At 49.3% G+C, this 15,976-nt stretch overlaps 1 protein-coding gene across 8 annotated transcripts in view; it reads right to left on the bottom strand.

Annotated features, from left to right (window-relative positions):
• Positions 1-15,976, bottom strand: part of TDRD6 (tudor domain containing 6) — a 115,135-nt gene that overhangs the window by 15,208 nt on the left and 83,951 nt on the right. For 7 of the 8 annotated variants that reach the window (XM_040348454.1, XM_040348455.1, XM_040348456.1 and 4 more), the window contains 2 exons: positions 13,177-13,305; positions 4,100-4,195 (listed from right to left, as the gene is read on the bottom strand). In XM_040348454.1, coding sequence (XP_040204388.1) covers positions 4,100-4,195; positions 13,177-13,305 — 225 coding nt within the window. The remainder of the gene's footprint in view (positions 1-4,099; positions 4,196-13,176; positions 13,306-15,976) is intronic. The other variant, XM_040348451.1, reaches the window with a different exon arrangement.

Raw genomic sequence — 15,976 nt, 5'->3', positions numbered from 1 at the left:
AAACAAACGAGGGCCCTGAAGCCCAGGATTGGACGGACCCCGTCCACCATGGGGACTACAAACAGATCAGAGTATTACCCCTGAGACCGTTCCATCGAGGGAACTGGCACCATCACTCCCCCGATCAGAAGATCCTGGACAGAGCCAACCGGCGAACCGGAGGAAGCCAGAGGATGGAGGGAAAAAATCTGTTAGGTAGCCAAGAGAGAAAATCTATCTTGCACCGCGAGAAAACAACTTTGCAAAGCCAACGGTCGGAAAGAAGAGGCCTCAACCGAGCCGCAAAGTCACAAAGCCAGCCCCCCACCCGACACGGGTGGGGGCAGACCTACATGCGGAAGCAGTACTGTCCGCAGGCCTGTAAGGCACGCGGTGCCAGGCGCGTCACAGCCCCGCAGCGGGGGCCTTAGCACCCTGCAGACATACCCACCGTGCTGGGCGCACGAACCGCTCGGGAGAGGAGGGCCCTCGCCGACGGCGAGGCTCCTTCCCCTTTCTAGCAGAGGAAGCAGCGTGCTCTTACCACCCGTGGCATCCCTAGGGGTGTCAACCCGGGAGGCCCAAAAAGCTGCCCACCCTTAAAGGGGTGAGTCCACCAAGGACCCTTTGAGGATCGGTCCGAAGACCAGCATGTAAGCCACACGAGGCGGCGCAAACACCCCCATACAGGCGGAGGCCCTGGAAAGCAAGGGAAGCGCATCCAGGACTGACTCACAGACGAACTACAGACCCCGAACCAAACGTTCAGCTAGGTCCTTACAGGGCTCAGCAGCATCTTGTGCCCCCAGCTCCTGCAGCAGGAGCTACGCCCCTCTAGTCAGAGTCTGTGACACCAGAGACCGAGTCAAGACCGTTCTCAGCGGGGTCCCCACAGGCAGGAGCCCCTTCCACGGGCAACGTGGCGGCTTAGCTCCATCCGGACACTGGAGGGTCCACAGGAGGAGAGACCCACCTACTTACAAAGGGGTCGCAAAGCATTCAGGGACTGCAAAAAAATATATATATATATATATATATATATATATATATATATATATACTGCGGTGTAACATAAAAAGTCCAAAGAAGGAACACAGTTGCAGTGCGCTGCGGTTTGCGGAACCCAAAAGGGACCGGTACATCTGGTACCTCCGCCAAAACCACAAACCGTCTAGTTACTGAGCTATAAGCTCTAACCGCAGAAAAAAGGAGCTCCAATAAATTCCTTCGGTCGCGTGGGTTTTTAGCCCGCATACACTGACACCACAGAACCAGAGCCAGACGCAATAGCCGGGCATGGTCTAATGCCAGCGTCATCCCCCGAAGCAGGCTCAGGGAGGCGGCGCTTTTTTACCCCCCAACCAGGCACTAGCTGCTTCAGAAATAACACTCCCTCAACAGAAGTGGCAGGGGGAGGGGCATCAAGGGTTAACTCAGGCCTTAGTGGGGAGGGTAGTACCTAGTACAGGCTCCAGGGCATCCAACCACCGAGTTACCCAAACTGCTAAGCAGAGAACCACCCACGGTCACCTCCCGGCTGTTCTAGCTCTAGTTCTGAGCATGAGGGCCCCCAGGGAACTCACCACCCCGCCTGGTGCATCGCGCTGAGAGGAGCCTGATGATGTGCTGAGAAGCCGGCTGCGCTGCCGACAGTCCCCACGGAGAGATTTGCGGTCTCTACGAGCGCTAAAACGGCCACACGAGGCCAAACGAAAATGAAAGATCCGCTAAACGGCATGGCTGATGGCCAGACACACTGTGACAAGGCCATAAAAGACCGGTCATATGTGTGCCCTAAAACCGAAGTTCCTCGGCCGCCCCTGGAGCAACGGGGCCTGTCGTGGACGTCCCAAAGCTGAGCTAAGGGCCGGCACACGCTCGAAGGCCTAACCTGGGGGGACTACAAGGGCCGAGGACCCAGCCTGTCACCCAGTAGGCTGTTGATAGAAGAATCGCAGGATTAAAAAATGCAGGAACAAAATAATAAAAAGCGAGAAAAATTGCAAGAAAAATTGCAAGAAAAACTCCAGAGTCCAGGACTCCAGAGAGAGCCTGACTCTCCTGTCGGTTAGACAGAAAACAAACTGAAGCTGCTAGAGCAGGGTGTGGGTTATGCCTGGGGGAGCCACGCCCCCTGGGAGGAGCGGCATGAAGGAACGTTTTTAACACCTTAAGTGCTGTAGAATTCTGCCTAAATCTCCTGGTAGGAAGAAGCATAACCCTAAGGTCAATGAAGGCTGTGTCCGTCTATGAACAAAAGAGAAATAGCCCCAGTACAGTATACACAGTACCCCCCAGTAGGACAGCCCCCCCCCCCCCCCGGCAGTCGCAGAGCCCCCCAGGTGGACCCCCACCTCACAGCCACCACCCAGAAATGGGGAAGGAGAAAGAGGAAAGGGAGAGAGGAAAAAGCAGGGCGGACCCTCAGTCGACCTCCCCAGGAATGCACCAGCCGAAATCACCCCGCCGAAGCAAGGGGACACTACTTACCTGTCCTGCGATCACCGGCTGGAGGCATTCCAGACAGAACCAACGTCCACTTGCGGCATGGCTGTCGGCCCGGCACACTGACACAGCCATAGAGACCGGTCATATGTGTGCCCTGGAACATGTAGTTCACCGGCCGCCCCTGGAGCAACGGGGCATGCCGTGGACGGCCTAATGAAAGACTGGCACACGCTCGATGGGACAACTACAAGGATTCAAAATCCAGCCTGTCACCCAGTCGGCAGTTGATAGTAGATCCCAGGATCCAAAAAGCAGGAACAAAAAATAAATCAAGGAGAAAAAAAATAGCAAAAAACTCCAGAGCACAGGACTCCAGAAAAAGGCCAAGCTCTCCTGATGCTAGGCAGATGAAAACTGGGGCTGGATGCTTCCAGAGAGTGGGATGTACCCGGGGGACATGCCCCCATGGGAGGTGCTGTACTAAAAAGTGTTTTTAACACTAAAAGTGCTGTTTTTGTCTGCCTAGTCTCTCCTAGAGAAAAGGTACATAACCCTAAGGTCAATGATGCTGTGTCCGTACAGGAACGAAAGAGAAAAGCCCACGGCCACCACTGGAGCCATGGGGTATGCCGTGACCGACCCAGAGCGTAGCTAAGGTCTGCTCATCCTCGATGACCGGACTGTGGAGACAAGGATCTATGTAATCCAGCCTGTCACCCAGCCGACAGTTAATAGAAGAATCTCAAAAAAAAAAAAATTTCAGGGCGCTGGGCCCAAAAGGGAGCCACGTCCTTCTCCTCTGCTAGGCAAAAAAAAAACTGAGGCTGCATGCTGCAGGGTTATGTCCGAAGGGACCGCCCCCTGGGCGGGGCTGCTCAACTCTGTTAAAGTAACATGTATTTAAATACCTAATATGTTCTGCCTAGTCCTCTCCTATGAACAGGAAGAACATAACCCATATGTCAAGATTTGTGAAGGCTGTGTCCGTTCATGGACGAAAAGAGAAAAAAAAAAAAAAGTTTCCCCCTGCAGAACAAAAGCATAATGTACCAGTATGTATCGCATGCTAGAACGTTATAAAGGACTTGCCTTAAAACAAAGCCATTTAGCAATGTGCTGTCATCTCTGCAAAGGCTTTAATCGTCACTCGGTCTTCCTTCTGGGCTTGGGCTGCTTGATTGGCCAAGCAGGGATGAATTTTTTAGCCGCAGCACACAGCTCTGAAGGAATGGCACGGTATGTCATTATTTCAGAGAACATGCACCAGTGATGGCTGCTGCTTGCTAAATGGTGCACGTTTAGGAGATATTCGTTTTACCTAAAGGTAAGCTTTATTATAAACTCACTTGTTGATCAACATTAACACTGACAGTTTACTGCCACTTTAGCGCACTTACCTTCTACAGTATTGCTCCCTTTCTTCTTGAACCAAAAGGGTATTGCTCCATCAATGGCAAATGAGACTGTGCAGTATATCAGTCACTAACAGAACAATACTGTAGGAGCAAGAGAGTGGTCTCTTTTGCATCCCTGTTGCTGGCGAGTTACCAGAAGCAAAAATGGCATTTGATGGGTTCCTCCAGTCCTCCTAACCTTTTATACACAGCAGACCTCCATATGGTGCCCCCAGGGACGTTACAACAAATATAAGATATTAAGCCTAGTAGTTTACCTTCGACTGATGGGTCACTAACATCGCTGCCACTTATGCTCTCAGTGCTTGATATGACTGCTGGACTGTCTCTGTACACGGTAAATAAATCTGATCCTGTCAAGCAAAATGGTGGTAAAACATAGTGGGTTTCTTTTCACAAGTGATTTAAAAACACATGAAAATAAGCAAAATTTGGTGATAGTTTTCGTTAATGCTGTTTTTTATGTCTGCTGAGACCCGTCTGTGTACCATCACATAATGCTACTGCTGCGTAGGTATACACACACACACACTATATGGCCTCCTGACCATCATACCTAAAAGAGCTTGTTGAACATTCTGTACATAAATCATGGCCATAAAATGTCAGGCTCTTCCACCACTGTTTGCAGCTAAAACTGCCTTCAAGTGATTGTAAAGTCTTGTTTTTTTTTTTCTATTAAAATTACAAACATTTCATACTTACCTGCTCTGTGCAGTGGTTTGGCATAGAGCTGCCCCCAATCCTCCTCTTCTCTGGGTACTTTTTCGGTGCTCCTGGCCCCTCCCTCCTATTGCGTGCCCCCATAGCAAGCAGCTTGCTATGGGGGAACCCAATCCAAGCTGCGGCTCCCTGTGTCCATTCAGACACAGAACTGTGGTTCATCCCTGCCCCCTCCGTCCTGATTGTGTGACTTTTCAGCGGGAGCCAATGGCACCACTGCTGTGTCTCAGCCAATCAGGAGGGAGAGTCCCAGACGGCCGAGACACTCATGGGCATTGCTGGACAGAGATGGGGCTCAGGTAAATATTAGGGGAGCCGAGAGGGGCTGTTTCACATACAAGACTTTATCGTAATGCATTAGGATAAGCCATAAATGTGAAAAGCTGGTATATCCTGGAATGAGGAGGTAAGTAATAAACCTTAATAGGAGAGACCCAACATCCAGCAGCCCCCGTCGGAATAGCAACCACAGTGCGTTGTACCTATCTACAGGGGCTGCAGGACGATGTACTAGCGTTTTAACACTTATGGCTCTCTTGACATTAATGGGCTTATTGGGTTGAATGAACCTTTATTTACCTGATGCCCTTACCTGGGATAGATTCCTTTATTATCGATCTACATTTATATCAAAATCTCTGTGGAAAATCAAAATACTGCGCGGTCACAGTAAGTAGAACAAACAAAAAAAAGGTATCAAATAAATAATACAAGGGGGCGTGGCTTGGACATGGCCGAGTGAGGCAGCAGACTCCCTGAGCTCCTCACACACCGACGCTACAACAGCCTGATCCGGCGGATTCGCGGCCACAAATAGGACGCCAAAGGCATGTCCCAGAACCGGAGAGCCTCCTCCAGGACCAGGACAGCTTTACAGCCCGGAATCGGCACGATCAACGCCTATTTCGGCGGCGGAACGCAGTCGAGTGCTGGGCCATTCAAGATGGCGCCCGGGAAAAGCAAGGGCGCGGATGCTGCAACGAAGCACGCGCTGAGGCCTACTACACCGCCGCAGCACAGGTCCCCCATACAGACGCCGGCACTGGTAAGGGATCCGACCCCCCCTGTCTCCCCAGTCTCCACTGCATCGCTAGGTCAGGGCTCTGACATCGCAGATCTGATGGGGGATAGAGACCTGCGACAGCATCTCCTGTCCCTCCCCACCAAGGAGGACCTGGACCGCTTTGCCACCAGGGTTGAGAGGGCCTTTAAGCAGGACATTGAACAGCTGAAGTCAGACACCACTCAGCTAGGCACAAGGCTGGAGGCCCTGGAGCAGATAGTGGAAGAGGCCTTGCCTACCATCTCCCAGCTAAGGGATAGATGTGCTGCACAGGACAACCATATTGAGAGTCTCATATCACAATTGGATGACTATGAGAACCGTAGCAGGAGGTCCAATATACGCATAAGGGGACTGCCTGAAGCTACTGGGGCCAGGGATATTATCCCTACACTGCAGGGCATTTTCAAGGAACTACTAGGCCTCTCCCCTGCCGAGACTGTGGAAATTGACAGAGCACACAGGGCCCTGCGACCCCCATCGCAAGATGCGGAGAACCCGCGTGATATAATCTGTAAACTACACAGGTACACGGTCAAGGACCAGCTCATGCAGCGAATGCGTAACCGCCCTTTCTTTGACTTTGATGGAGCACGCCTGTTCTTCTACCAGGATTTGTCACGCCGCACCCTGATGCAACGCAGGGCCCTGGGCCCTCTCCTTGAATCCCTACGCTCGTCCAATGCCACCTATAGATGGGGGTTCCCCTTTGTTTTGCAGGCCAGCAGGGAAGGCAAGTCGGCAACCCTACGTACCAAGGATGACCTCCCGCATTTTTTGTCACAGCTACAGCTGGCCCCTGTGGATTTCCCGGACTGGAGGATCAATTCTGGCATTCCGATGGTGGCGATGCCCCAACCATGGCAGCAGGTTCGCCGCTCCCGAGGCCGCAAACGGTCCTCTTCGGCTGCAGTGATGCCGGGGTCTTCAATGGGAGAATGAGACACCACGGAGACGTTAGACTTCCCATCTGGGTCTCCTAGGAACTGACCCTCTGATGTAAATGGCCAGTATGGAGGGGGGCCATTGCAACTTTATTCCCTGGGATATCCCGGGCTTCTTCAGTATCTACAGCTCACATATTGTGGATTGCCTACTCACCTGCCAGAAGCCTGGTGCCTTGTATTAAGGCCCCCTTCAGTTTTTCAATGTTTCATTTTTTGCTACCTTTTCAGCATTTTTTCTTTTTAAGATGGCCTTTTAATACGTGTTATGTGCCCTGCTGTCCGGGAGATACTTTGAGACTTTGTGGAGTCGCAATGCTCCCGGATATATATTGTTTGCTTTTTGCTGTGTGAGGGGTGGGAAACACCTGACTTTCCATGTCCGATCACTTCTCCCACATAGGACTACCCGTTTTGGGTGCCAGCCCAGATTTGGGCGCTTCGCCCAGCCCAGGTGGCCCTCACAAGTTGGGGGGGCTCCCTGGGCTTGGTGAACAGTTTGGGGCTTCTCCTCTTATCGCCTTTGAGGCGTTCGAGTGGCCCTGTTTTATGTTTAATGTGCCTTATGTAATGTCTTTTTTACATATGTGTTTTCTTCTCTCCCCTAACTTCCTCCTCTTCTTCGTCTCTTCTCTTCCTTCTGGACTCTTACCTCTAGCGCTTATTCAGTGTCTGGCGGAGGGATCAGCACTCGCCGACTATAACAAGATGGGGACTGGCGCCTGGACAACCCTTAACGTCAACACATGGCTACGATCAAGGTAGTGTCATATAATGTGCGTGGGCTGTGCTCTCCCAATAAGCGGAATAGGCTCTGGCTAGTGCTTAAGAGATTGGGGGCCCAGGTAATATTTCTGCAGGAGACCCATTTCACCGCCTCCTCGCTTCCTAAACTGCCCAGCCACCTTTTTTGACAATGGTATCTTAGTAACTCCCCTACACCTAAGTCCAGGGGTACGGCAATAGCTGTCCATAGGAATTGCCCGTTCCAGCCCTCTGACCACAAGGTAGACCCCCAGGGGCGCTATGTGTTTTTGAAGGGCACAATAATGGGCCAGAAATACACCTTCGCAACCTTATATGCCCCGAATTCACAACAGATCACGTTTTTGGACCGGGTCCTGGCCCAGCTGAGTGACTTCCGGGAGGGCAGACTGATACTGGGAGGGGACTTCAATGTCAGCCCTGATCCTCTCTTAGATACCTCTGCGAGCAAATCTACCCACTCCCACGCCTTCCTGAAACACTTCAAAAAGACCCTTCAGAGACACACACTGGTGGACTGCTGAAGGGCCCTTCGTGCTGAAGGGAGGGACTACAGCTACTTCTCCAGTGTACATAAAGTCTACACCAGAATAGATTTGATGCTGGTGGATCAGGGTTCTTTGGACCTCCTGCTAGAAGCAACTATTGACCACATTACTATCTCCGACCACGCCCCTATGACCCTTACGATCTCTTTAGCGCAGGCGCTGGCCAGGACTTGGAAGTTAAACGAGAATTTACTTGACGACGTGGGGGTGGTGGCGGGGGTTCAGGAGACTCTAACAAACTACTTTGCTGAGAATGCCAATGGTGAGGTCAGTGAAGGCATCCTGTGGGAAGGTCATAAGGCAGTGGTTCGCAGTACTTTCATCGCCCTGGGAGCCAAACTTAACAGGGAGAGGCAGGCGGACTTCCAGAGGGTACTACAGGCGCTGAGGCAGGCCGAACATAAGCGGACATCGGCCCCATCCGAGCTCTGCCGTCTGAACGAACTTAGACGGCTTTTTGCTAAGTTGCTAGATAGGAAAATCGCTCGTAAACTGCGTTACATGGCCCACGCGTACTATGAATACGGCAATAAATGCGGACGGATGCTGTCGCGTGCGCTTCGAAAGAAGAGGCTTGCAGCTCACGTGCATAAGCTACACTCCCCTAAGGGAGAACCGGCTCAGCACTCCTCAAAGATTGCCTCGATGTTTCGCGAATACTACGAGAATTTATATAATCTGGGAGCCACCGACTCCCCTGCGGAGGTGACCCACAAAAAAACTAAAATTGAGTCGTATCTTGCCTCGATCGGGCTCCCCACCCTGCCCCCTGAACAGGCGACTGGCCTTAAACACCCTATTTCCACGGCGGAACATTTAGCGACTATTAAGTCTCTTCCCTCTGGCAAAAGTCCGGGCCCGGACGGGTTCACGAAGGCGTATTACGAATTTTTTTTTGACAAACTACAGGCCCCCTTATGCACCCTTCTTAACTCACTGGCGTCGGGTGGCCAACTTCCAAGGGAGACTTCGTTGGCACACATTACGGTGCTTCCGAAGGACGGTAAGGACCCTACTCAACCCCAGAGCTATCGCCCGATTTCCCTCTTAAATACGGACCTGAAAATTTTTTCAAAGATTTTGGACAACCGATTGAAACCTCTCCTTCCTGACTTGGTACACGTAGACCAGGCTGGCTTCATACCGGGGCGGGAAGCCAGAGATAACTCAAATAGGGCGATACAGCTGATCCACTGGGCGCGTACACGCGATCGGATGCCTCCATACTTGATACTGTCCACCGACGCTGAAAAGGCATTCGATCGCGTGGACTGGCAGTTCCTCAGCGCGGTTCTGGAGAAGGCAGGGTTGGGCCCACATATGCTAAGCTGGATCTCTACGCTTTATGTCTCCCCTACAGCACAGGTTAAGGTGAACGGTGGTCTCTCGGCTGGGTTCGCGATCCGGAATGGCACGAGACAGGGGTGTCCGCTCTCGCCCCTTTTGTTTGCATTGGTCCTGGAACCGTTGCTGCAAAGGGTCAGATCTAACCCCAACATTAGAGGGGTAAATGTAGGCTCCCTAGAACACAAGCTCTCTGCTTATGCAGATGACATACTGTTTCATGTGGTAGAGCCCCTTGTCTCGCTGCCAGTCTTGATGGATGAATTCGGGGAGTACGGGGAGGTGTCGAACTTCAAGATAAACTATTCGAAATCCGAGATACTGCCTGTCACTGTCCCCCCTGCCTTAGCGTCCTCTTTGAGGGACTCATTCCCCTTCAAGTGGTCCACGTCCTCCATGGTCTCTCAAAGGTTACTATCCTATTTCTTCCACGTAGGGACTTCTTGCTAGATCTCCCAAATGCAGGTTACCCATGTGAAAATAAAATATGCCATGGTGTAGTACTTCCAAATATTTAATAATAAAATCAAAGGCATACACTCACATTTGGTAGAATAAAAATAAATAAGCGTTGCTGTTGTGAAAATTCTCAAGCTGGCCGGCTTTCACTATCCGCCCGTCCTTCCAGATAGTAGCGTAATCTCGTTGGTGACTTCAGCACGCCGCTCCTCCCTACGCCGTTTCGTCAAAAAGCTGACTTCTTCCAGGTGCCCCGGCCGGCTGGAGAATTTTCACAACAGCAACGCTTATTTTTATTCTACCAAATGTGAGTGTATGCCTTTGATTTTATTATTAAATATTTGGAAGTACTACACCGTGGCAGTTTTTATTTTCACATGGGTAACCTGCATTTTGGAGATCGAGCAAGAAGTCCCTACGTGGAAGAAATAGGATAGTAACCTGTGAGAGACCATTGAGAGACCCTGGGCAGGGTTAACAGCCACAGGCGAATGTGATCTCCTTAACAAGAGATCCATGGAAGTCGGTAAGGAGACTTGCAATAAGAGGTGGAGGAACTATATCTATATCTCTTGGCACTTCTTGGGTGTTAATCGTCTAAGTCACGTATACTCCACTTTAAATGGACGATTATTTTCATAATCAATTAGTTGGCCGATTTATTGTTTAGATTAATCGACTAAATCGGATAATCGTAAAAAAAGTGTGGTGTACAATTTTTAGTTAATATGGAAATAAAAGAAAAAGGCAATTTATTCTTAAATATCCATACGCAGTGGTAAATATAAATAAAAAAATACTGTAATTTTAATGCCTTCTATTACCTCCACTTTCTCTGGGTTCAGATGCGGATCTTCCCTGCACAGAGTCTTTAAAGTGATTTTTTTTTTTTTTTTAAACAAACTTGTTATACTTACCTGCTCTGTGTAATGGTTTTGCACAGAGCAGCCCCGATCCTCCACTTCTGGGGTCCCTCACCGATTCTTCTGGCTCCTCCTGCCTTCAGAGTGCCTCAATAGCAAGCTGCAAAGTATAGTATAGAGCGCCCGCTATAGCAAGGTAAAAAAAAAAACTTCTGCCTTTAGAACCACTCACTTCCTGCCCAGGACTACATGTCCCATGAGGCATTGCTCCTCACACTTTCCAAAACCAAAGCTAAATCTGCGCTATCATAATAGTGAGCGGCCACAAACAATCTAGTGAAAAAAGAAAGCAAAAAATATAGTATACAAAAATTGTAGCGCTAAAATAAAATTGAAAAAATGCAAAAAGACACCGATTGTCTCTGTCCAACACTAAATAACAGTGCAATCAAATATAAGTCCATAAATATGTAAGAACTTGGTAGAAGAATGGACCATGTGCAGAAAAATAATCCAAACTCACAGTGATTCACAATAACTTTAGTGAATGAAAACAGGTGCCCACCACCAATTGAAGGGGAGGCTTACCAGATATGTTAAACCCAAGTGAGCGTACGCTCAAAGGGTCAACAAAGCTTAATATATGTAGATGATGGCTGCATCAACAGGATACGCTTGGAATCTTACCTTCCCCTGTCTTGCTTCAAGTGAAGATTCCAAGCGTATCCTGCCGATTGGTTATTCGGTTCCTGTTGATGCAGCCATCATCTACATATATTAAGCTTTGTTGACCCTTTGAGCGTACGCTCACTTGGGTTTAACATATCTGGTAAGCCTCCCCTTCAATTGGTGGTGGGCACCTGTTTTCACTCCTCACACTTTCACATTCACAAATTCTCAGGCACTTAGTGACATGTATGGACGGTGTACTGAGCTGTATGTGTACTGCACTGTATTTCCTGTTATGTGAATAATGCATTCTATATGCAGGCCAACTAATCAACTGGCCGATTAATCGATTATGAAAATAGTTGACAACTATTTACATAATTGATTAGTTGTCGATTAATCGATTAGTTGTTTCGGCCCTAAATCTATCCACACTCCTGGACTGACCAATACTATGGAATGATTGTGATTCAAGTCTCCATGCAGTTTATTGATGGTTATGTACATTAGCTGCATTTTAGCCATTTGTGTTGATTTATCAATGTGTTTTTTTAGAGATGTAAAAAAAATAAAAAATGTTTTTTATATCTATATTTGTATAACTGGTTGGTTGTGCCTAAAAGGTCCAAGCCCTATCTTCTTTATGCATCTGATTATTATGCAATAGAGGAATTCACATAACGTGGCACAATATCATTTGATGTTTTTTATTTATTCAAATATTCACAATTGACATTTGCACTCTATGGATCAGAATTATATGCTAGTATTACTTATATAGTATTAATACAGAGTTATTCATACAGCGCGGCACAATTTATTTTTTGATTTGTCTGACACAGCTTTTGGGAGTGTGGCTAGTGTCAGCAGCGGAAAGAAATGAAATCATCTCTTCTCACTTAATGGATTCTCTTTTAGACCTATAGTCTATCAAAGGGCTCAAAATTTCAAGTCCTGAGCTACTACCCAGGTCTCAAGGGTTACTTGCCACCAGTTGCCCCACCCCGCCCCCAAAAACACGCCCTCATAAATTATCTCATGAAATGACACTTAAATGTTTTATGAAGAATTAAGTTGTAAAAATATTTATTAACAACCACTTTATCAGTGCCCACCAATGCAGCCTTGTGCCCACCTATGCAGCCTACTTGTGCAGGGGAGGAGAGAAACAGGAAAGCCGCCCAGGTGATCAGAATGCAGGGAACACATCGATAACAGCTTTCATTTCAATTGCTGTGTTCCCGCAGCTCAACATCATATACAGCCACGCCCCCTGACCGGGGAACTTTGACTGACCGATCACCCGTCACCAGGATTGGACGGGTGATCTGTCTGTCAAAGTCCCTGGATCAGGAGGAGGGGATGTATATGACAGCGAGCGGAGGAGAACACAGCAATTGAAATCAAAGCGGTTATCGCTGTTCCCTGCACTGCGCTCTGATCACCTGGGCTGCTCGCTCTCTCTCTTTCCCTCTGCGATCGCTGGGAGGACTCCCATTCCACCCAGGCTGCTGGCGGTGCTCGCCCCCGCTCCCAGGCAGCCAATAGCTCGCCAGCCCTCAAAATCCACTCACAAATGGATGTCCAAGGATGCTAAGGGACCAGTCTAAATGTGCAGCACGTCTCACAGATGAGCAGTGGGGAGCCAGCCGTTATACAGCAGGAAGTCACAGCCAGCTCCCCACAGTCAAGATGGTGGTGCTGGGGATCCAAAGACCAGCAAAGAACCGATCCAGGTGAAGACTGCTGGTGTCTATTTATTGAAAGGTAGCAACTACGGCATTTGTTGCCGACTTGAATTTTTGCCAACAGTAGCCAACATACAGTAAATGGTATTTTGGAAACAAGAAGGGATATATAACAGAATGCAGAACACAACTGCAACATCATCAAAAAGAAAACCATTGTTCTGAAGTAGAATAGGTCCTAAATCTAGGAATTGGTAGAGTAACTTACTTCTCTTGCCTCTGTCATCCATGTCCCTTGAGGTGTCACAGAGATCACTTTCATTCTTGTTTTCAGTGCTGGTTATCGCCAATGGTTGATGATCTGTGTGTATACGGCACGGCTCTGCTGATTTTTTATCTGCAAGGCAAGACAGAACTCTTCTTAATGCTGACCTTTTCCCATTTGTGCAGAGACCTTCACATTACTGTGCAGTAAAATAGGAATTTTGTACTCACTGTAAAATAACTTTTCTCTGAGTTCACCGAGTCACACAGTTTAAATACATCCAATCACCTGAAGATAAAGGCATATAAACCATGGTCTACGAATACAAGCCCTGTATCCTGTACTGTACTCCAAGATGTGGAATGTAAAAAGGAAGGCATTTACAAGAAAGACCATTTTTTCACGTGATCGTTATGCAATCACGTCAGGTAGTAAACAAGAGTCATGAATAGAATACATTCATGACATCATTGTTTACTACTGTGTGTGATCTGTGATAGGTCACCAGTGATCACATGGTACGTGGGCCAATATAAATATAAAAACTGTGTTCAAACCACACGTGAGGTACCGGCGCGATCGTTAGAGCGAGAGCAATAATTCTAGACCTCCTTTGTAACTCAAAACTGGTAACCTGTAGACATTTTTATGAGCAGGCGCAATTTTGAATCGTGGCATGTTAGGTATCAATTTACTCAGAATAATATCTTTCACAGTATAGAAAAAATTGGGCTAAAAAAAGTGTATTTATTTCCAAAAAAAATTGCGCTTGTAAAACTGCTGCGCAAATACGGCACGACAAAGTATTGCAATAACCGCCATTTTATTCTCTAGGCTGTCTGATAAAGTAACTTTCTAGCCAAAAAAAAGGATTTTTGAATTTTGAATTCTACAGCACTTAAGGTGTTAAAACCTTTCCTTCATGCCGCTCCTCCCAGGGGGCGTGGCTCCCCAGGCATAACCCACACCCTGCTCTAGCAGCCTCAGTTCGTAACAAGCAGTAAAAAACAAAGGAGGAGTGGGTGCTGTGTCCGTCTATGAACTCAGAGAAATGGATTTTACGGTGAGTACAAAAATCCTATTTTCTCTTTCGTTCATAGACGGACACAGCTATCATTGACCTTAGGGACGTCCCCAAGCAGTGTAAAAAAATTTGAGGGGTGGGAAAAACAACACAGCAAAAACAGGTTACACCCCAAACAAAAACCGGAGTTACTCAACGGAGGAACTCCAACCTTAAACTGCCGCCTGTAACACCCTGCGGCCGAAGGAGGCATCAGAAGATGCACTCACATCCACCTTATAAAACTTTGAAAAAGTGTGGACCGACGACCAGGTCGCAGCCTTACACACCTGTAACACAGAGGCTTGGTGTCGGAAAGCCCAAGAGGCCCCGATCGCCCTGGTCGAATGCGCCGTGACCCGAAAGGGGGGCGCCCGCCCCTTCAGGGCATAGGCCTGAAGCACAACCTGTCGGATCCACCTGGAAATGGTGGCCGACGAGACTTCCAGGCCCTTACTGGGACCGGACACAGACACGAACAGCGAGTCCGACTTCCGGAACGGAGCTGTCGCCGACAAGTAAACTCGAAGGGCCCGAACCACATCCGGAAAATGTAAAGTGGCCTCCTTCGGGTTCTTCGGCTGAGGACATAAGGATGGAAGAACAATGTCCTCGGTAATGTGAAAAGCCGAAACGACCTTCGGAAGAAAAGAGGGCTGAGGGCGCAGCACCGCCTTATCCTGACGGATAACCAAGTAGGGGGCCTTGCAGGACAAGGCCGCCAGTTCAGACACCCGTCTGATAGAGGTAATAGCTACCAGAAAGACCACCTTCTGTGACAGAGTCAGCAAAGGGATCTCCCGAATGTTCTCAAAGGGAGCATGCTGAAGCGCCGAGAGGACCAAATACAAGTCCCATGAAGGCAGTGGAGGGCGCACCGGAGGGGCCACATGGCGGACCCCCTGCACAAACGTGCCAAGGGACGCTGAAAGTAAACAGCCAGAGCAGAAATCTGACTCTTGATCGTGCTCTGGTCCACTCCCCGCTGCAGGAACAGCAGGATCCGGGACACCACGTAAGTACGGGGGTGCCAGTTCATCTCCTCACACACAGAGATGTAGGCCTTCCATGTATGAGGAAAAAAACCTACGTGAGGTAGACCTCCGTGCACGCAGCACGGTAAATACCACCGAGCCCAATAGGCCTCGGTCCTTAAGCCCCTGGCTTTCAACAGCCGCGCCGCTAAGGCCGGTGGCTGTGAAACAGGGTGGAAGATCGGACCCTGTAGCAGAAGATCATTTCCCAGGGGAAGACGCTAGGGGGCATCTGCCACCAGACGCATTAGGTCTGTGTACCAGAAGCGACGCGGCCAAACCGGAGCAATCAGAACTGATAGAATCCCCACAGCTTCCACTCAGCGCAGCAGGCGAGGAAGAAGCTTCCGAGGAGGGAAGGTGTAAAGTAGGCAATAGTGACCCCAAGGAGCCACCAACGCGCCTGATGCGTCCGCCCACGTGTCCTTAAACCTGGCCACGAACCGTGGCACCTACCGATAGACGGGACGCTAGAAGGTCCACGTCCGGAGTGCCCCACTTTCGGCACAGAACCCCGAAACACCTGCGGGTGGAGAGACCACTCTCCTTGGCCCTGTGCAGTGCGACTTAGGTAGTCGGCTATCCAATTCCGTATTCCCGGAATGTACCCGGCCGATAGAGCCGGAACGGACCCTTCGGCCCACCGAAGGATGTGCGCGACCCCCGTCGCTGCAACAGAACTCTGTTTTTGGCCCTTAGCACTGGA

Source organism: Rana temporaria, chromosome 4 (genome assembly GCF_905171775.1).
Source record: "Rana temporaria chromosome 4, aRanTem1.1, whole genome shotgun sequence".
Classification (NCBI taxonomy): domain Eukaryota; kingdom Metazoa; phylum Chordata; class Amphibia; order Anura; family Ranidae; genus Rana; species Rana temporaria.
This window is presented reverse-complemented; position numbering and strand designations above follow the sequence as displayed.